At 38.2% G+C, this 22,519-nt stretch overlaps 1 protein-coding gene across 5 annotated transcripts in view; it reads right to left on the bottom strand.

Annotated features, from left to right (window-relative positions):
- Nucleotides 1–234: 234 nt before the first annotated feature.
- Nucleotides 235–22,519, bottom strand: part of ZFAND4 (zinc finger AN1-type containing 4) — a 91,772-nt gene continuing 69,487 nt past the window's right edge. For 4 of the 5 annotated variants that reach the window (XM_027595426.2, XM_027595457.2, XM_027595439.2 and 1 more), the window contains 4 exons: nt 10,408–11,583; nt 9,434–9,488; nt 2,322–2,439; nt 235–1,162 (listed from right to left, as the gene is read on the bottom strand). In XM_027595426.2, the coding sequence (XP_027451227.1) occupies nt 1,027–1,162; nt 2,322–2,439; nt 9,434–9,488; nt 10,408–11,583 (1,485 nt within the window). In that variant the 3' untranslated portion in view covers nt 235–1,026. Of the gene's footprint in view, nt 1,163–2,321; nt 2,440–9,433; nt 9,511–10,407; nt 11,584–22,519 lie in introns of those variants that run through there. The other variant, XM_027595433.1, reaches the window with a different exon arrangement.

Below are 22,519 nucleotides of genomic sequence, written 5' to 3'. Positions count from 1 at the left end.
CAAACAGTTGCTGGAGGGGAGGTTGGTGGGGGGATGGGGTAATTGGGTGATGGGCATTAAGGAGGGCACGTGATGTGATGAGCACTGGGTGTTATTTGCAACTGATAAATCACTAAATTCTACCTCTGAAACTAACAATATAGTATATGTTAATTAAATTGAGTTTAAATTAAAAAATTTTTAAAAATTATAAAAGAAAAATTATTGTAAATAATCAAATAATCAAACTCATAATGAAAATGAATATTTATTTGAATTTCTCCTGGTAATAGCACTCAACTTATAAGAAAAACAAACCAAGTTGTGAGATTTTGTTTTAAATGCAGCCATTTTTCAAAAAGTGAAAAGTTGGATTCCGTATTTAATGGCAACAAATGAGACCCCTCCTATTGTAAAACTACCATTCAAAAAGTAGTATTTTAAGAAATATATAGTATGATTAACATGATGTGTTTTATAGAATGGATATATATCTGAATGCCAATCTGAATATGGAAGAAATATATATGTGTTAAAATCACACTGGGAAACAAAATGTTCCTTTTTATAAAAAGCAGCTTGAAATAAAAAGGAACTTGCTAGTAAACTCAATAAATTTTCACACATTTAAAAAAAAAAAACAAACAAATCCCCACCCCCACCACCCCTCAAAAAAGTGGTGGATTTGAGTAGAGCCATTGCATGACGGCACATTTCTGTGCAATGTGGAAGCTGGTTACATAGTCAGTGATAACTTCCTAAAGTGCATCTTTTGAAGACTTGTCTATTAAATTGCAGTATCAAATATAAAATAGTTAACACAAGACATGCAATAACAAAGCTAAATCATTATAAAGTTTTTAAAACTTTTAAAACTTTTGATTCACCAAAGGATAAAGATGTCAAATACAGTAGTATTCTTTCTCCAACAGTATGCATTGTATGCTTTTGTCATTTGGCAAATCTTTTGGAGTCGAACAAAAATAATGCAGTCTGAACAATATTTCTTCTGTCACTGTAATACAATTCCTAGGCGCAGAGCAAGAGCTAGATTTTTGGAAGTTTGGGTGCGTTAACGACAGGATTTGCCTCCTGTAAGTATCTCCTCCCTGCATTCTTGTAATCATAGGTGCAGCTGTGAGTTTCTGCATAGCGATGAGATGCACAGAAGTTGTTTCCACATCTAAAGCACAAGAAAAGTTCATGTGAATGTCACATTTCTATAGAGGCTCATCTCTTTGGAAGATCAGAGCTTGACTTCGGGTATCCAATAGGAGCCCTCTGGTTCTCTTAGCAATTTTCAGCATACACATTTCCCTTGTGCTCATAAACCAGCAAAAGTACCCCAAAAAGAAAAAGCTAACTATCATGAATATGAGAGTTTATAATAAAGAATCTATTATGGAATGAAACAGGATACAGATCTTTATGAAGCAGTAAAACTGCAAAAGCTGATAAATATGTCTATCATTTCTCTTATAACTAATAAACCTGGGAGAACTGAATTTGTGAGAAAGTCTCAAAAGAAAATCACATAAAACCTAATTATGAGGGCACCTGGGTGGCTCAGTTGGTTAAGCGACTGCCTTCAGTTCAGGTCATGATCCTGGAGTCCCGGGATCAAGTCCCACATCGGGCTCCCTGCTCAGCAGGGAGTCTGCTTCTCCCTCTGACCCTCCTCCCTCTCATGCTCTCTATCATTCTCTCTCTCTCAATAAATAAATAAAAATCTTTAAAAAAAAACTAATTATGAAAGGATTTTTAAAATATTTCTACCAAACAAGATGAGCTGTTTCTATTTGAATAAAATGTACTCTAAGAAGCAGCAGTTAATTTTAATGCCTGCACTCAAACTAAGGGCAGATACTGTCCTCAGAACATATTAATCAATGCTAATGAAAGAAATAATTATGAGAAAATTATTTTTGTGAATATACTATTGGTCTGTTTTCAAATAAAACTGTACCATATAATGGTTAAATTACAATAACTTTAAATTTAGTCCCTTTTCTGTTCAATTTAAAACAATCTTGGAGGAGGGGTTCTTCCAAGTTCTATTCAAACAAAAACCAAGCATATCTATCATAAGACAAAGGAAGTACATTCTCCCATTGATTTAAATCTCCTAACTTGAAGGACAGGAAAGGATCTCATGATTTATAAACTCAGGAGCTGTCTACTTACTCTTTACTTTAACCAATTAGGAGCTCAACTGAGGACTGCTATTTGAACATCATCTTAATGATGTTATGAATAGCCAATTTAAAGAATGTGTTATACTGTATGCCTATGCTGGGTCACCACAAAGAAAGCATCTCAGCTTTTCCAGCCAGCCAACCTGCCTGCATTTGTAGCTAGTAGCCAGTCCAGTTTTCTTCCCACAAAGGAAACAATGCTTTGTTGCTTTCTTCTTTGTTTGAATAGGGGCATTCACAGGTGGGAGGTGATGAGTACATTCTCCTATTTAAAGAAAGAATACCTTGATTAATACAGGCACAGCATTTTAAATGTGAAATAGTATTAAGCAAAACATAAAACACATCCCTGTCACAGGAAACTTCCTTGCCATAAAAAAATAATTTGTGCTATTTTTATATCCAAAATTATCTACAGAATCTACAAGTGAAGATGCAGAACTGTTATATTTTTAATGATGCAGTAAGTTTCTACTGACTGAGACATATTGTTTTCAGGACTTCTGTACACATTGACACTTTTCTGAATACTTCCAAAGGCAATTTTCAGTAATTGTAAAGTACATCAAACTTTGACAGAGAATTGAAAAAAATTTCTGGACCAAAATCATTTTTATGAGGCCTCTGAGAGGAAAAAATGTAATATATAACACAAACACCCAAGAGGGAAAATAAAAGAATACTTTTACATCAAGAAGAAGCACCAGAGTATCATGAAACTGGTCTTTTTGTCCTGATTACACCACTGAAATTATATTCATCAAACTACAAGCAAGTTATTTATTCTTTCTTTTTTAAAAAAAGATTTTATTTATTCATTTGAGAGAGAGAGACAGAGAGAGCACAAGCAAATGGAGAGGCAGAGGGAGAGGGAGAAGGAGACTCGCTGCTGAGCTGAGAGGCTGACATGGGGCTCGATCCCAGAACCTGGAGATCACGACTTGAGCTGAAGGCAGACACTTAACCATCTGAGCCATCCAGGAACTCCTATTTATTCTTTCAAAACTTCAATTTATCATTTTTTAGACAACATAACATATATTTTTCTCCCTTAGGTTTCTAAGTGTTTTAAGGTCAACTCAGTTCTCACACATAAAAAGCAATTCTGAAAATTTTAAATGTTATTAATTACATAAAATATCCCATAATCAATAGTGACTAATATGGTGCACTGCTCAATTTCACAGTACTACTGCCTTTCCAAAAAATATTTACTAAATTTTGTACTATTGTAACAACTTGTTTTTTTATCTTAAAAAAACCATTTGCATCAAAATGGATGGAACTGAAGGGTTTTATGTTAAGTGAAATAAGTCAAGCAGAGAAAGACAATTATCATATGGTTTCACTCATATGTGAAACATAAGGAATAGTGCAGATGACCACAGGGGAAGGGAGGGAAAACTGAATGGGAAGAAATCAGAGAGGGAGATAAACCATGAGAGACTCTGGACTCCGGGAAACAAACTGAGGACTACAGATGGGAGAGGGTTGGGGGACAGAGTAACAGGGTGATGGGTACTAAGGAGGGCACATGTGGTGATGGGCACTGGCTGTTATAAGCAACTAATGAACCACTGAACACTACAACAAAATCTAATGATATATGTTGGCTAATTGAACATAATAAAAAAAAAGCACATCTGTTATTACATAAGAAATAATTAAATCAGGGTTGCAGGGTGGCTCAGTTGGTTAAGCGTCTGCCTTTGACTCAGGTCATGATCTCAGGGTCCTGGGATTGAGCCCTGTGTCAGGCTCCCTGCTCATCGCGGAGTCTGCTTCAGACTTTTTCTTTCTCCCTCCCCTTCTGCCCACATCCCCGCTCGTGCTCTCACTCTCTCCAAAATAAATAAATAAAATCTTTAAAAATAAATAAATAGGGGCGCCTGGGTGGCTCAGTCATTAGGTGTCTGCCTTCGGCTCGGGTCATAATCCCAGGGTCCTGGAATCGAGCCCTGCATCAGGCTCTGTGCTCAGCAGGAAGCCTGCTTCTCCCTCTCCGACTCCCCCTGCTTGTGTTCCCTCTCTCTCTGTCAAATAAATAAATGATATCTTTAAAAAATAATAAACAAATAGAAAAAGAAATAATTAAATCAATTTCTTTAATTACTAAGTGAAATACTCTTAGAACTGAGCAAAATTCCAACAAACCTGACTCAAGCAGAGAGGCTCCAATTCACTGCCCATAGTTGTTACAATAACAGTACAAGCACACTGTGCTTGGTGGCACTAAAAGGCCAAGAAGCAAGAGGCAAACAAAGAAAACAAGGGGGAAAGAATGAGAAGAAAAGTGGTAGAGTCTCAGTGGTACTGGTACCTATTCACTACTGAAAAAGGTTTGGGAGGCCTGGGCTTAATGTTTATATGGCAGCTAAAAGTCTCTGAAAATCCTTCAAGCGTTCAAAAAATTGGAATTACAAAGAATTGGTGCTATATGTTTTGCCACCCAGATTGGGTGCTGGATATACAAACCCAGTAACATTAAGTCAGCTTTATTACCAGTCTGAAATACTTTCCTAGATCTTGCCTAAAACTGTAAACAAAATTGGAAACTAACTAAATTTACTCAGTGCTAACTCAGTTAATAAGCACTTTCTTCTTCAAGTGCACTTAGAGTTATCAAGAACAAGGTGATGGGGTACTTTCCACTTCTTAAAAAATGAAAATAAGATAAGCATTTGCAAAGGACACACAGGAAAGGCATATATAGTACCAGATATCCTCTGGAGACTCATTAATTGCCATTATCTTTGAAATTCAGGTTTAGAATATTCTTCCCCAATGGAATAACCTGTTGATAATAATTTAGTTCAGTGTAGTCATATTTTCATTTTTTTTCTTTCTTTGGAATTGTCTCACTTAATGTTTCCCAAACTTTTTCATTCAAGAATTCTTGTGAATGTGCAGAAACATACAACACGGTAGTGACACAAACGCAGTCTTCTCCTACGAGAGTGGTTTCCATATATGCATCTATCCTTTTATATAAACTTTTTAAATAAACCTCTTAAATAAAACCATTTATAAGTCATCTACTTCATGATAGGACCCACCACTAGTATACACGAGTTTCCTACTGTTCTTTACCCTGGCATTCAGGGTCTTATATGTCCAATATGATATCTTTCTAACTTCCAGAGTCATTTTCTGTCATTTATCACATCATACCCACTCTCAAAGAAGCACCAGACCCCACTCACAAGTGCAGTCTCTTCTAAAATGCTCTATTCCACCTTGTCAACCTAGTAAAATTCTACTCATCTTGTAAGAACATATCATCAATTATCAATTCTTCTCTGAAGCCTTCTCTCAAAGTGCATTGGACATATGAATAAAGAAAAAGTCAGTAAAATAATTCCAACGTGAAAAGTTGCTTTTCAAAACAAGATTAAAGTTATTTGGAATAACTCACTTGTTTGGCATTCCCTAGTCTAATAATTGATCTAAGACAATGATCTATAAAAATTTACCCAACAGAAAAGACAGCCAAGAGAGTAGTGTTCTCGATACAAGTTTGGTAATCTCTGCCTAAAAATGATGACTAAACGATGGAAAGGATTTCCAAGGAAGACCCTGTAAGTTAAAAGCAAAGAAAACCAACGGAAGAACTTAGCAATCAATTAAATAAAACTTATATCAAAATTCTCACAGACTCAAGGAAATTCAGAATGATACAGTTATTACTGAAAGGAAATGGCAGTAAGTTACACAGCTCTAATTCAGGTGATGATCACTGCAGGTAGCAGCTGATGGCTTGACTTAAATGAAATCAACCAAAAGAGTGTATACCTGGGGACAAGCGGAGGGCTGGTAAAACAAGTTAAAAAAGAAACTCAGGTTTAGGGGCCTGGGTGGCTCAGTTGGTTAAACGACTGCCTTCAGCTCAGGTCATGATCCCGGAGTCCTGGGATCGAGTCCCACATCAGGCTCCCAGCTCAGCGGGGAGCCTGCTTCTCCCTGTGACCCTCTCCCCTCTCGTGCTGTTTCTCTCTCTCTTGCTCTCTCATAAATAAATGAATAAAATCTTTCAAAAAAAAAAAAAGAAACTCAGGTTTAAGAAAATGAAACAAAACAAAAATCTACAACAATATGATAGCTCATAATAAAAAAGAAGAAATGAAAAAAAGAGAAACAAAGGAAAAGAAAGAAACTATTTCAAGGAGGAGGGCCACAATAATCAAACAAGATAAGGATACAAAAGTATCCATTGGATTGGAAACTGTGGACATCTTCAGTGACCTCAGCAACAGCAATTTCAGAGGAAGAGTGAGAAGAGAAGTGAAAAAGCACTGAAGGCCAAATTAGAGTTAAACACAGATATATTATAGTCACAGTGTGGTACTGGCATAAAGAAAGGCAATCAAGAACCCAGAAAGAAACCTTTACATATAGGGTCACATGATTTTTGACAAGGGTGCCCATGGCCATTCATGGGGAAAGGACGGTCTTTTTAATGAATGGCACTGGAAAAACTGGATATACACATGAGAAAGAATAAAGTTGGACCCTTACTTTACACCATATACAAAAATATATACATTTAAAAAATTAATTCAAAATGTATCAAAGACCGACCTGTAAGACCTAAAACTATAAAACTCCTAGAAAATATAGCGGGAAAGCTTCATGACAGTGGATTTGGCAATAATTTATTTTTTATTTTTATTTTTTTAGATTTTATTTATTTGACAAAGGAGCGGGGAGAGAGAGAGAGTGCACACACAAGCAGGGCAAGTGGCAGGCAGAGGGAGAGGGAGAAGCAGGCTCCCCACTGAGCAGAGAGCCTGATGTGGGGCTTGGTCCCAGGACCCTGGGATCATGACCTGAGCTGAAGGCAGATGCTTAATTAACTGAGCCATCCAGGCACCCCTAATTTGTCAGTGAGTTATTGGACACACTGAAGGCAGATGCTTAATTAACTGAGCCATCCAGGCACCCCTAATTTGTCAGTGAGTTATTGGACACAACACCAAAGTCACAAGCACCAAAGGAAAAAAACAGACAAACTGGACTTCATGAAAATTAAAAATTATTGTCCATCAAAGACCCTGTCAGGGGCGCCTGGGTGGCTCAGTCAGTTGAGCGTCTGCCTTCGGCTCAGGTCATGATCCCGGGATCCCAGGATCAAGCCCCGTATCGGGCTCCCTGCTCAGTAGGGAGTCTGCTTCTCCCTCTCCCTCTGCCCCTCACCCTGCTCATGCTTTCTCTCAAATAAATAAATAAAATCTTAAAAAAAAAAAAAGACACTGTCAATAGAGTAAAATGGCAACCTACAGAATGGAAGAAAATATTTGCCAATCATACAGCTGATAAGGGATCAGTATCCAGAATATATGGAGAATATCTAAAACTCAACAACCAAAAAAAACCCCAAAACAACCCAATTTAAAAATGGGCAAAATATTTGAACAGACATTTCTCCAAAGACATACAAATAGCTAAGCACATAAAAATATACCCAACATCACTAATCATCAGGGAAATGAAAACCAAAACCACAAGGAGATACTACCTCATACCTGTTAGAATGTCCATTATCAAAAAAACATACAAACAAAAACCCAGAAGATAACAAGTGTTGGTAAGAACGTGGAGAAACTGGAAATTTTGCACACTGTTGGAGGTAACGTAAAATAGTGCAGGCACTATGGAAAACTGTATGGCAGTTCCTAAAAATTTAAAAATAGAATTACCATATGAGCCAGCAATTCCACTTTTGAGTATATACTCAGAAGAATTAAAAGGAGGGTCTCAAAGACATATTTGGACATCCATGTTCATAAAAGCCTTATTCACAAGAGCTAAAATGTGGAAGCAGCACAGGTCTCCATCCAGAGATATATGGATAAGCAAGATGCTGTATATACACACAATGGAATATTATTCAGCCTTAAAATGTATGGAAATTCTAACATATGCTACAACATAGATGAACCTTGCTAAATGAAGTAAGCCAGACAGAAAAAGACAAATGCTATATGATTCCACTTATATGAGATACTTAAAGTATTTAAAATTACTGAGACAGAAAGTACAATGGTGGCTACTAGAGGCTGGGGTGATGCAGGGGAATGACAAGTTAGTGTTTAATGGATACAGAGTTTCAAGTTTTTCAAGATAAAAAGAGTTCTGGAGATGGACCGTCCAACAATGTGAATGTACTTAATGCCACTGAGTTATATGCTTAAAAATGGTTAAGACAGGGCGCCTGGGTGGCTCAGTCATTGAGCGTCTTCCTTCGGCTCAGGTCATGATCCCAGGGTCCTGGGATTGAGTCCCGCATCGGGCTCCCTGCTCAGCGGGAGGCCTGCTTCTCCCTCTCCCACTCCCCCTGCTTGTGTTCCTGCTCTCACTGTCTCTTTCTGTCAAATAGATAAATACAATCTTTAAAAAAAATAAAAAAATGGTTAAGGCAGTAAATTTTATGTTATGTATATTTTACCAGAATTCAAAACTGAAAAAAAGTAGATATAATAAGACTTTAAAACTCTGGGCCTTACATAGCAGTGAAAAATAAACCCTAAGTATCTCTTTAAAGGCATAAAACTCATGTGATAACCATAATATATATTATACTGGTTGTCACATCCGTTTTATATACTTTTATAAGGTATCCTTGAGAACTCCGGGGCTACAAAGGTGGTACATCTTTGGTAGTGAGTTCCCATCCCTAGTCTGGGTATTAAACCACAAAAGAAGAGATAATAACGGCTGTCCTGGAAATAAGGACTGGCCAGTGCACTTCTAAGGTGTTCCTGGAAGAAGGGAGTGCTAATGTTATAGCCACTTCTGCTACTGAGCTTTGGAAAGGGCTGGTTCAAGGACTGTCCTTTCCTTTTATCCAGAAATAACTGGTTCATCAAAAGGAGCTTACTACCATCCTTGATACTGGATCATGATATTAAGAAACACCTCTCTAGGATACTTTCACAAAACCCACCCAGCAGCCCAGCTTGGCTGTAGAGTGGCCAGTGACTGAAAGGATTGGGAATTACATGATAATTTTTCATTCTTCTTGTCTTTTCACATAGACCATATCTTTTCCCAAGGCAACAGAGACCTAATTTCAATTTTAGTTTTATTCTTCAAATATGTCCTATAGTCAGTTCTCATAATCATTTTCTAAGTGGAACAAAGTTTAGGGAGAGTTTACTCCATACATACCACAAAGAATGTTCTTCTTTTTTCTCTGAAAATACAGTATGCATAATGAAATGATTGTTAGGCTTATACTTTCAAAATTACTGGCAGCTTACCTACTCTTCTCCCTGCTGCTGTGTTATTTCCATTCATTCCAATACCACGGGCAGACTATAATTAAAACACAAAACATCTACAGAGGTAAGTTAATGAAGAACAGAAGAAAAGATCACTAAACATGAAATACTTGTATTTTTTAAGATTTTATTTAAATTCAAGTTAGTGAACATATAGTGTATTATTAGTTTCAGGGGTAGAATTTAGTGATTCATCAGTTACATATAACACCCAGTGCTCATTACATCAAGTGCCCTTCTTAATGCCCATCACTGAATTACCCCATCCCCCAACCCATCTCCCCCTCCAGCAACCCTCAGTTTGTTCCCTATAGTTAAGAAACTATTATGGTTGTATTTTATTATGGAAATGCTATTGGGCTTTCATTTAATTAAATTTTTAATTAAATTAACTTGGAATCTGTTTCTCACATCCAGCAATATTTTACTTATTATTTTTCCTTAGGAGAATGAAATTTGATGGCATAAATAAAAGTTCTTATTTGGGAAAAACTAATAAAAATATTCAGCATTAGGGGTGCCTGGGTGGCTCAGTTGTTAAGCGTCTGCTCAGGTCATGATCCCAGGGTCCTGGGATCGAGCCCCGCATCGGGCTCCCTGCTCCGCAGGAGGCCTGCTTCTCCCTCTCCCACTCCCCCTGCTTGTGTTCCCTCTCTGGCTGTGTCTCTCTGTCAAATAAATAAAATCTTTAAAAAAAAATATTCAGCATTAAAAATATGTTATAAATTGCACAAAATTATTTTCAAATTACAGCTCTCAATTTAGGACTAAAACATTATTTAAAATTCAACTGTCAAAATATTTTCTACAAACTAGATAAACATTTTATGAGAAACTTATGAAAAGAATTTAACCTTAGGCCTCCTTACTTATGTAAACAAAAAAACAAATTTTAAATATGTTGAATGACTCTAAGGATAACTAGTAGAGCATACTGAAAGGCAAATACTTACTAGAAAAAAATCTGTAGGTTCTAACTGGGGAGAATTTTTCCTAAGATCTTCCTCCTGAAAATGCTGGAGGCTTGTAGACAGCCCAATTCCAGAGGTCCGAAGCCTGCCTGCTCCATGTGTGCTCTGTAAGCTATCTCTGCTTGCACTCCGGGCCAGCGAAGCAAGAAAACCTATATTATTTACACAACCAACAGGCTCTTTGGAAGCCTTGTTAGCCATTTCTGTGATATCCCGAGCCTCAACTTTAGAAATAATATCAGATCTTTTCCCGGGTGAATCAACTTTAACAGCTCGAAAGCGAGTAGTCCTAGAGAAAGAACAATCAGTTATATTTCGAACATCCAATGACTGAAGCACATTTTGTGATGCAGAAGACTGGAGATTCCCAGACTCAAAACATTTGGACTGCCTCTGTGATTTCACCAGAGAATTATGGAGCGACACTGGTGGAGAACAGCGAAGAGGTGACAAGAGTCTATTCTTGTGAGGACTTAATTCACGGTGGTTGAGAACTGTAGTTTCTACCGATTCACCACTCAACATTCTTGCAAAATGTTTAAGATGCTGCTCTGCAGCTTTCAACCCTTTGTCATCATTAGTGAGTAAGAACTCTGAATTTACCTTCTGTGTGACTTCCAAGCCACTGCTCTGTTCATCAGTGTTTCCTTCTGTAAATGTAGCAAATGAACCCACTTCAGGTAGAAGTGACTCTTCAGTTACACATTCTTCTGAAGTTGAAAATAAAACAGTGTCATCTTCATTATTAGATGACAAATTTCCTGAAAAGTGTTTTGTCCACCGAGGCAGGGATGATCCAAGATGGAGAACAGAATCAGCAAGCTCTTTGTCATTTTCCAACTCCATAGGGGGTATCTGAGGTGGTAGTTTGATGCTATTATTGGAATGAGACAGTATGTTACTCTCCCAGTTATCATCTTCCTTAAGAAAATCGCTAGCGATAGATGACATGGGTCTATCAGCAGGGGGCAGAGTTGCCAAACTTGAAACTGCATTGCTGGAAGTTTCAGGTAGATACGCATTCTCAGGAGAAGGTAAACATGACTGCCCAATGTGGGGGAGAACCCTTAACAATCTGTGGCGAGCAGCTGCTGTAGAACTACTAGAAGGTCGAGGAGCTACAGGTGGATGAGGTTTTACCTTGACAGCTTTCTTAGGCTAAAAAAAAGAGTGAATATATAATTTCTCACAGTCATTTTGTCTACCTATTAGCGAAAATTAATGAAGGAATAAAATGTTATTTACTGCAACATTGGCATTTTGATAACCTCAATTAAAAATATCTTAAAAGATTAAAATCTTAAGCTTATGACTGAGAAGAATTTTGCTCTCTTTCTCCATTGAGGATGATTTCCTGAGAATGTTAAAGAAGACAAATTTTGTTTTATTTATCTTCCTCACTACTGATTATTTGTCAGAGTTTTGCTGAGAAGAAAACTCACTGATTATAGGAGATATGATATTGCCGACCTATTTTAGATCGCCAACAATCTTTCCTAGTAAGATGAGTAAGTGTTGACTACTCTGGTCCTACAGAAAAGAGTTAAGAGGCCTAAACTGCTATCCTTGCAAAGGCCTGCTTGCAAGGTTGGCCCTTGGCTAGCTTCTGGGAACTTGTATTTCAAGAGGGTTCCCACCACTCTAACTGAAAAGTGCCTAACCTGTTTGATTAAGCAATATGGTTTATGCTAAATACCAGCTTTCCTTCTGGGAGTCTGGAATTTTGGTACACGCTAGGCAGAGGGTGTCTACATCAACGGCCCCTGATAAAACCCCTGGGCACAGAGTCTCTAAAACACTTCCCTGGTAGACAATATTCCATAGTTGTGTTGACACAACTCATTGATAGAGGAATAAAGCATGTCCATGAGACTCTTCTGGGAAAGGATTCTGGGAAGCTTGTGGTTGGTTTCCTCTGGACTCGAGCCATGAGCCTTTTCCCTTTGATGATTTTACTTCATACCATTTTTGCTGCAACAAATCTTAGCCAGGAATGCACCTATATGCTGGTACTGTGAATCTTCCTAGCAAATCATCAAATTGGGGAGTGGTCTAGGGGTCCTTAATACACTAAGTTTTAATAAAAGTATTATGACAATTCATGATGTTATGGATAAATTTAAAAATTAAGGATATGAAGCCTCAAGATATTGGATGAAATGTGCATCAGGATGGGATAGAACACCTGATGACCTAAATAACACTCCCAACCTAGAAATATAAGAAAAGCCAGATAATTTAGTGGACACCAGTTGAGGCAAGAACTAGAGGAGCTAAAACTGCAAAGAAAGAACCCTGGAAAAATATGCTGGCTCCTGTAGCTGCTTTTATCCTAGGGCCACTGTCATGTCAAACTGCAATTCTCTACTCAACAAAAGTATTCTTCAAAAATGGAGGTGATGACTTCTGGGCTATAGAGCTTAAAAGTGGTTGCCTAAATCTGAATTTCTCCATGCATCCTCCAAAAAACCATACATATCAACAAGCAAATAAGCAGATAAAATAACCCATAACTCATGCCTTCATCAAAGCCAGGGGACAGATAAAATTAACTTCAAATTACCTATAAGGAGAAAAATACCCAAATCTAGGAGACTCATCTGCAAAGCTTATGCCTGTGGTGAGAGACAAGAAAAAGTGTTGAGCCAGAGAGGAAGGAAGGAAGGAAGGGAGTAAAACAGAGAGGGAGGGAGGAAGGGAGAAAACAGGGAGGGAAAGAGAGGGCGAGAGGAAGGAAAAGAAGAAAGGAAGAAAAAGAGAGGTGTGGATAATCAAGGGCTGATGGAACAAAGATAAAATAAACCCTTAAAGGAGAAAATCCCACTTGATTATGAAAATACTGAAAAGAGGTTTAAGGTCTAGGATATTAAGATTTATTCATTTGTCAGAGAGACAGAGAGAGCACCAACAGGGGGAGCAGCAGGCAGAGGGAAAGCAGACTCCCTATTGAGCAAGGAGCCCAACATGGGACTCGATCCCAGGACCCTGGGATCATGACCTGAGCCAAAGGCAGATGCTTAACCAACTGAGCCACCCAGGCATCCCAAGATCTAGGATATGAAAACACAAGCTACTAGGAAACCAAAAGCAAGTGACTTGAAACATGTTCAGGGCCTAAGCAGATAGCTTCAAGAAGACATAACTTCTGGGGGAAGAAGGGGTAAACTGAAAGTTCTCCACTGAGACTTGATAGTGAAGGTAAAGAAGCCAGCAAGAAAATAAAAGTAAGGATCCACTGACACAAAAGGGAGTCACCAAATCAGAAAACACAACAACCCAACCTTCCAGTGAAAGAGTACTATTGATTAAAAAAACTGCATTTCACTATACCAAGAAAAGAAGGTGCTCCTGAAATAAGAAACTTACTTTGCCACACAAAATCCTCACTTTTGTCTTCACACAACTGTTAATATTCCTTTGGTTAAATAAAAATTATAGGCTTACCTCTTTTTATTATACTTGGCTTTAATGAACTTTGCAGATACTGTATTCTTTAAAAATTGAAGGTTTGTGGCAACCCTGCATCAAGGAAGTCTATCAAAGCCATTTTTCTAACAGCATTTGCTCACTTTATGTCTTTGGGTCACATTTCGAGGATTCTCACGATATTTCAAACTTTTTCATTATTATATTTACTATGTTGATCTGTGATCAGTGATCTTGGATGTTACCATAATTGTTTTAGGGTGTCATGAGCCCCACCCATATAAGATAGCAAACTTTACTGATAAATGTTGTATGTGTTCTGACTGCTCCACCAACAGACCATCCCCCCGACTCTCTTCCTCTCCTTGGGCCTCCCTATTCCCTGAGAAACAACAATACTGAAATTAGACCTACAATAGCCTTTAAGTGTTCAAGTGAAAGAAATAGTCGTGCATCTCTCACTTTGAATCAAAAGCTAGAAATGATTAAGCTTAGGGAGGAAGGTATGTCAAAAGCTGAAACGGGCTGAAAGCTAGACCTCTTGCACCAAATAGCCAGGTTGTAAATGTAAAGAAAAAGTTCTTGAAGGAAATGAAAAGTGCTATTCCAGTGAACTCACAAATGATAAGAAAAGTGAAATAGCCTTATTGTAGAAACGGAGAAAGTTTTAGTAGTCTCAAATGAGCCACAACATTCCCTTAAGCCAAAGCCTAATCCAGAGCAAGGCCCTAACTCTCTTCAATTCTAGGATGGTTGAGAGGTAAGGAAGCTGCAGAAGAAAAGTCTGAAATTAGTAGAGGTTTAAAGAAGAAGCTGTCTCCATAACATAAAAGTGCAAGATGAAGCCACAGTGGTGATGTAAAAGCTGCAGCCAGTTCTCCAGAAGATCTAACTAGAATACTTAATGAAGGTGGTGACACTAAACAACAGATTTTCAATGTAAATGAAATAGCCTCGTAATGGAAGAAGATGCCGTCTAGGACTTTCATAGCTAGAAACAGTTCTGTATAAAAGGAGACCAAGAAAACATTACAACTAGACGCAATGCATGATTCTTGATTGGATCCCAGATTAAAAACAGCAAAAATCAAAACAAAATAAAATCAAGTACATTACTGGGACATAGAGAAATATGAATATAGCTGACAGAATGTGTATCAATGATAAATCATGTGTATGATAACTGAATTGTGGTTATGCAGGAGAAGACCCTTGTTCTTAAGAGATAAATACAAAATGAAGTATTTAGAGGGAAATGATACCTGCAACTAACTCCCAAACGGATCAGGTGAAAAAACAAGGAGAGAAAGCAAACATGTAAAAATGTTAATTGGTGAGTCAAGGTACAGTGTACATGGGTGTCCACTGTACAAGTCCCATAACATTTCTGAAAGACTGAACATTTTTCAAAATACAAAAGGTAAAATAAATAGGTTTTCTGACAAATGCTGAAAGAATCCATTGTTAGAAACCCCAAATGAAAAGAAATACTAAAAGAAATGATTCAGATAGAAGGAAAATAATCCTTGAAGGAAAGCACATAATTGCAGAAAAGAATAAAGAGCAACAGAAAAGATTAATATGTGGGTAAATATAAATAAAAATATCGGCAATATAAAACAATTGGAGAGGTTAAAAAAATTTGTAAAATTAAAATGTATGACAACAATGACACAAAAGATGTTTGGATATATAAGTGGAGTTTGGATATATAAGTGGAGTTATATATATTATTATATATATAATTCTAGAATTCTGTCATTAACAGGAAAGTGGTAAACATCATTTTTATTGGACTTAATAGTTAAGGATGCACATTATAATCTCCAGGGTAATCACCTGAAAAACCAGTGTAAGGATGCATAACCAACAAAGTAATGCAGAACAAAAACCAAATAAGGGAAAAATAGACTAATCCAAAAAAGGACAAGAAGGAGAGAAAGAGCAACATAAAACAGCTGGTTAAACAGAAAACAAAGATGATAAAAATCCAAATATATCAGTAATTACACGAAATTTAAGTAAAAGACTTAAGTTTGTCAGTTTAGATTTAAAAGACAACACATTGTGTGTCAACTATACTTCAATTAAAAAATAAAATTAAAAAGATAATAAAGCCAACAATATACCAGTTAGAAGAGACAAATCCTAAATATAGGGACATAAAGAGATTGAAAGTAAAAGGATAGAAAGAATATACAACAGAAACACAAAGCAAAAGAAAGCTAGCATAGCTATGTTAATAGTAGACAAAGTAGACTTTAGGACAAGTGCATTACTAGAAATAACGAAAAACATTTTATAATCATGCAAATGTTAAAATACAAGACAGATACTACAATTCCTTGGATATCACACAAATCTGTATTAGAGCAAATGACAATTTCAAAATATATAAAATAGGGGCGCCTGGGTGGCTCAGTCATTAAGCGTCTGCCTTCAGCTCAGGTCATGATCCTGGGTTCCTGGGATCAGCCCCACATCAGGCTCCCTGCTCAGCGGGTAGTCTGCTTCTTCCTCTCCCCCACTTGTGTTCCCTCTCTCACTGTGTCTCTGTCAAATAAATAAATAAAATCTTTAAAAAAATGTAAAATAAAAATAAACATCTAAAAGGAGAAACACAAATCTGTAACAAAATAGGGAGACTTTTTAAATAAACACTCTCTCAAAAATGGACAGAAAACAGACCCCCTACAAAAAAAATCAGAAAGGATACAAAAGATCTGAACAACACAATAAACTTGACCTAACTAATACATACAGAATATTACATATAGTGATTCATTACACAGTCTTTTCAAGTGTGCAAGTAGCATTTACCGATATGGTTTGTCACAAATCAAACCTTAATTAATTTCAAAGGCTTGAAATCATTAAGAGTATGCTCTCTGACCACAGTGAAATTAAACTAAAATCAATAACAAAAACGTATAAATATTCCACATGTCTGGAAACTAAGGAGGCCACTTCTAAATAAGCCATGAGTCAAAAGAAATATAAAGGGGGATTTTGAAAAGATGAGGAGTAGGGGACCCTATTCCAACCGGTCCCCAGAATTGAGCTCCATATCTACCAGACCACTCTGAACACCAACAAAATCAGCCTGAGCTGTAAGAAGATAGATCTGGATCTCTACAAACAGAATATTGCAGGTGGTTGGTTTCGAGGTCCGAAGTGGGGAGCCATGATTCTGCAGGCAGATATCGGAGGATAAACGGAAGGGGGAGGAAGCCTGGCCATGGGGATCCTACACCGCAGGTGAGCGATAGCCTCCTGCGCTGGGGACGGGGCACAGATGCACAGACCAGTGGTGGCGGGGAAAGGACATTAGGGTAGCCCCCCAGACTGAAACCCGAGCAGCGGGCAGCGCATGCGAACTGGGGGCAGCTGGCGGTCTTAGAAGCACAAAGGGCAGAGACGTGCCCCAGCTGAAGGCAAGGACTGGGAGCACTGGAAGGGGTGCACAACCCAGGACACTGCAATTTATAGCAGCACAGACAGAAACGGAGAGTGTGGCCTGGAGAGCTCACTGAAGAACAGACTGCGATCTCTCTGCTCTGAGGCAGAGGGTTGGAAACGGTCTGTTCTGCTCTGACTCTCAGAAAAGACAGGGAAAGCCACCAGAACAAAAGCCCCAAAAAACCGGTTTTCACTGAGCCCATCCCCCCCCACAGGGGGCAGGGCAACTCTGCCCAAACAGGGTTGCCTGACTGACAGTGCGGCAGGCCCCTCCCCAAGAAGACAGGCTGGGAAAACAAGAGGCCAGCAAACCTAAGGTCCCTATAAAATAGGTGCATCTTGCTTGGGTTGTGGTCAATAATTTGGATTCTATACATTCCCTCAACCACCCCTCAACAAAATGACTAGGAGGAGGAAACCCAAAAATAGGAAAGACTCAGAGACTATGACTTATGCCACAGATTTACAAATGGATTCAGATATAACCAAGATGTTGGAGATGGAATTCAGGCTAGCAATTGTGAAGACAATAGCTAGAATGGAGAAATCAATTAATGGTAACATAGAGTCTCTAAGAGCAGAAATGAAAGCTGAACTGGCAGAATTTAAAAATGTTATCAATGAGATCCAATCTAATCTAGATAATCTAACAGGCTAAGCGAGGCAGAAGAATGAATTAGTGACCTGGAAGACCAATTAAGAGAAAAAAAGGGAAAAGAGGAGGCCAGGGAAAAACAATTCAGAATCCATGAAAACAGAGTCAGAGAAATAAGTGACACCATGAAGCGTTCCAATGTCAGAATAACTGGAATCCCGGAGGGAGTGGAGAGAGAGAGAGGACTAAAAGATGTATTTGAGCAAATTGTAGCTGAGAACTTCCCTAATCTGGGGAATGAAACAAACATTCACGTCCTAGAGGCAGAGAGGACCCCTCCCAAGATCAAGGAAAACAGGCAAACACCCCGGCATGTAATAGTAAAACTTGCAAATCTTAGAACCAAGGAAATCATCTTAAGGGCAGTTAGGGGGAAGAGATTCCTTACGTACACAGGGAGGAACATCAGAATAACATCAGACCTATCCACAGAGACCTGGCAAGCCAGAAAGGCCTGGCAAGACATATTCAGGGTACTAAACGAGAAGAACATGCAGCCAAGAATACTTTATCCGGCAAGGCTGTCATTTAGAATGGATGGAGAGATGCAGAGCTTCCACGACCAGCAGAAACTGAAAGAATATGTGATCACTAAACTGGCCCTGCAAGAATATTAAGCAGGTTTCTATAAAAGGAGAAAGACCCCAAGAGTGATATACAACAGAAATTTACAGGGACAATCTATAAAAACAAGTCTTCACAGGCAACATGATGACAATAAATTCATATCTTTCAATAATCACTCTCAATGTGAACAGCCTAAACGCTCCCATTAAACAGCACAGCATTGCAGATTGGATAAAAAGACAGGACCTATCCATATGCTGTCTACAAGAGACTCATTTTGAACCTAGAGATACATCCAGACTGAAAGTGAAGGGATGGAGATCCATCTCCCATGCCAGCAGACCTCAAAAGAAAGCTGGGGTAGCAATTCTTATATCAAATTAGATTTTAAACTAAAGATTGTGGTTAGAGACACAGAAGACACTATATCATTCTTAAAGGGTCTATCCAACAAGAAGATCTAACAATTGTAAATATCTATGCCCCCAACATGGGAGCAGCCACCTACATAAGCCAACTGTTAACCAAAATAAAGAGTCATATTGATAACAATATGTTAATTGTAGGAGACCTCAATACTCCACTCTCAGCAATGGACAGATCATCTAAGCAGAAAATCAACAAGGAAACAAGAGCTTTGAATGACACACTGGACCAGATGGACCTCATAAATATATACAGAACATTCCACCCTAAAACAACAGAATACTCATTCTTCTCGAGCGCGCATGGAACTTTCTCCAGAATAGATCACATACCGGGTCACAAATCAGGTCTCAACCAATACCAAAAGACTGAGATTATTCGCTGCATATTCTCAGACCATAATGCTTTAAAACTGGAACTCAATCACAAGAAAAAATCTGGAAGAAATTCAAACACTTGGAAGCGAAAGACCTCTCTCCTCAAGAATGTTTGGGTCAACCAGGAAATCAAAGAACAACTTAAAAATTCATGGAAACCAATAAGAATGAAAACACATTGGTCCAAAACCTACGGGATACTGCAAAGACAGTCCTAAGGGGGGAATAAATAGCCATCCAAGCCTCACTCAAAAAAACAGAAAAATCCCAAATTCATCACTAACTCTACACCTTAAAGAACTAGAGAAAAAGCAACAAACAATGCCTAAGCCATGTATTAGAAGAGAAATAATTAAGATTAGAGCAGAGATGAATTAGAAACCAGAAACACAGTAGATCAGATAAACGAAACTAGAAGCTGGTTCTTTGAAAGAATTAATAAGATCGATAAACCACTGGCCAGACTTACCCAAAACAAAAGAGAAAGGACCCAAATTAATAAAATTATGAATGAAAGGGGAGAGATCACGACTAACACCAAGGAAACAGAAACAATTATTAGAAATTATTATCAACAACTATATGCCAATAAACTGAGCAACCTGGATGAAATGGATGCCTTCCTGGAAATCTATAAACTCCCAAGACTGAAACAGGAAGAAACTGACAACCTGAATAGGCCAATAACCATTAACAAGGTTGAAGCAGTGATCAAAAAACTCCCAGAGTCCAGGGCCTGGACCTCCCCCTTGGGGGAATTCCACCAAACATTCAAAGAAGAAATAATACCTATTCTACTGAAGCTGTTTCAAAAAATAGAAACAGAAGAAAAGCTTCCAGGCTCATTCTATGAGGACAGCATTACCTTAAACCCCAAACCAAGCAAAGACCCCATCAAAAAGGAGAATTTCAGACCAATATCCCTGATGAAGATGGATTCCAAAATCCTCAACAAAATCCTAGCTAACTGGATCCAACAATACATTAAAAGGATCATCTACCACGACCAAGTGGGATTTATCCCTGGGATGCAAGGATGGTTCAACATTTGCAAATCAATCAATGTGATAGAACACATTAATAAGAGGACAGAGAAGAACCATATGGTCCTCTCAATTGATGCATAAAAAGCATTTGACAAAATACAGCATCCTTTCCTGATTAAAACTCCAGAGTATAGGAATAGAGCACACATTCCTCAAGTTCATAAAATCCATCTATGAAAAACCCAAAGCAAATATCATCCTCAATGAGGAAAAGCTGAGAGCCTTTTCCTTAAGATCAGGAACACATCCAGGATGCCCACTCTTGCCACTATTGTTCAACATAGTATCAGAAGTGTCCTAGCAACAGCAATCAGACAACAAAAAGAAATCAAAGGTATTCAAATTGGCAAAGAAAAAGCCAAACTCACTCTCTCTTCACAGATGACATGATACTTTATGTGGAAAATCTAAAAGACTCCACCCCCAAATTACTAGAACTCATACAGCAATTCAGTAATGTGGCAGGATACAAAATCAATGCACAGAAATCAGTTCTTTCTTATACACTAACAATGCAACTGTAGAAAGAGAAATTAGAGAAACGATTCCATTTACAATAGAAGCAAAAACCATAAGATACCTCGGAATAAACCTAACCAAAGAGGTAAAGGATCTATACTCTAGGAACTACAGAACACTCATGAAAGAAATTGAAGACGACACAAAAAAACTGAAAAACATTCCATGTTCGTGGATCGGAAGAATAAACATTGTTAAAATGTCTATGCTGCCCAGAGCAATCTATACCTTCAACACCATCCCGATCAAAATTCCAATGACATTTTTCAAAGTGCTGGAACAAACAACCCTAAAATTTGTATGGAATCAGAAAAGACCCCGAATCACCAAGGAAATGTTGAAAAACAAAGCTGGGGGCATCACGTTGCCAGATTTCAAGCTATATTAGAAAGCAGTGATCACCAAGACAGCATGGTACTGGCACAAAAACAGACATATAGACCAATGGAACAGAATAGAGCCCAGATATGGACCCTCAACTCTATGGTCAAATAATCCTCGACAAAGCAGGAAAAAATATGCAATGGAAAAAACAGAGTCTCTTCAATAAATGGTGCTGGAAAAATTGGACGGCTATATACAGAAGAATGAAACTCGACCATTTTCTAACACCATACACAAAGATAAACTCAAAATGGATGAAAGACCTCAATGTGAGACAGGAATCCATCAAAATCCTAGAGGAGAACATAGGTAGTAACCTCTTTGACATCAGCCACAGCAACTTCTTTCAAGATACATCTCCAAAGGCTAGTGAAACAAAAGCAAAAATGAACTTTTGGGACTTCATCAAGATAAAAAGCTTCTGGGGCACCTGGATGGCTCAGTCATTAAGCATCTGCCTTCAGCTCAAGTCATGATCCTGGGGTCCTGGAAACGAGCCCCACATCGGGCTCTCTGCTCCACAGGAGGCCTGCTTCTCCCTCTCCCACTCCCCCTGCTTGTGTTCCCTCTCTCATTATGTCTCTCTCTGTGTCAAATAAATAAATAAAAATTTAAAAAAAAAGATAAAAAGCTTCTGCACAGCAAAGGAAACAGTCAACAAAACAAAGAGGCAACCCACAGAATGGGAGAAGATATTTGCAAATGATACTACAGATAAAAGGCTGGTATCCAAGATCTATAAAGAACTTCTCAAACTCAACACCCAAAAAACCAAATAATCAAGTGAAAAAATGGGCAGATGACACGAACCGACACTTCTCCAAAGAAAACATACAAATGCCTAACAGACACATGAAAAAATGTTCATCATCATTAGCCATCAGGGAAATTCAAATCAAAACCAGTCAGAATGACAAAAATTGACAAGGCAAGAAACAACAAATGTTGGAGAGGCTGTGGAGAAAGGGGAACCCTCTTACACTGTTGGTGGGAATGAAAGTTGGTACAGCCACTTTGGAAAACAGTGTAGAGGTGCCTCAAAAATTAAAAATAGAGCTACCCTATGACCTAGCAATTGCACTCCTGGGTATTTACCCCAAAGACACAGATGGAGTGAAAAGAAGGGCCCTATGCACCCCAATGTTCATAGCAGCAATGTCCACAATAGCCAAACTGTGGAAAGAGCCGACATGCCCTTCAGCAGATGAATGGATAAAGAAGATGTGGTCCATATG

This window comes from Zalophus californianus, chromosome 15 (assembly GCF_009762305.2).
Source record: "Zalophus californianus isolate mZalCal1 chromosome 15, mZalCal1.pri.v2, whole genome shotgun sequence".
Taxonomy (NCBI): domain Eukaryota; kingdom Metazoa; phylum Chordata; class Mammalia; order Carnivora; family Otariidae; genus Zalophus; species Zalophus californianus.
The sequence above is the reverse complement of the archived record's forward strand: the minus strand, read 5'-3'. Positions and strand labels throughout refer to the sequence as shown.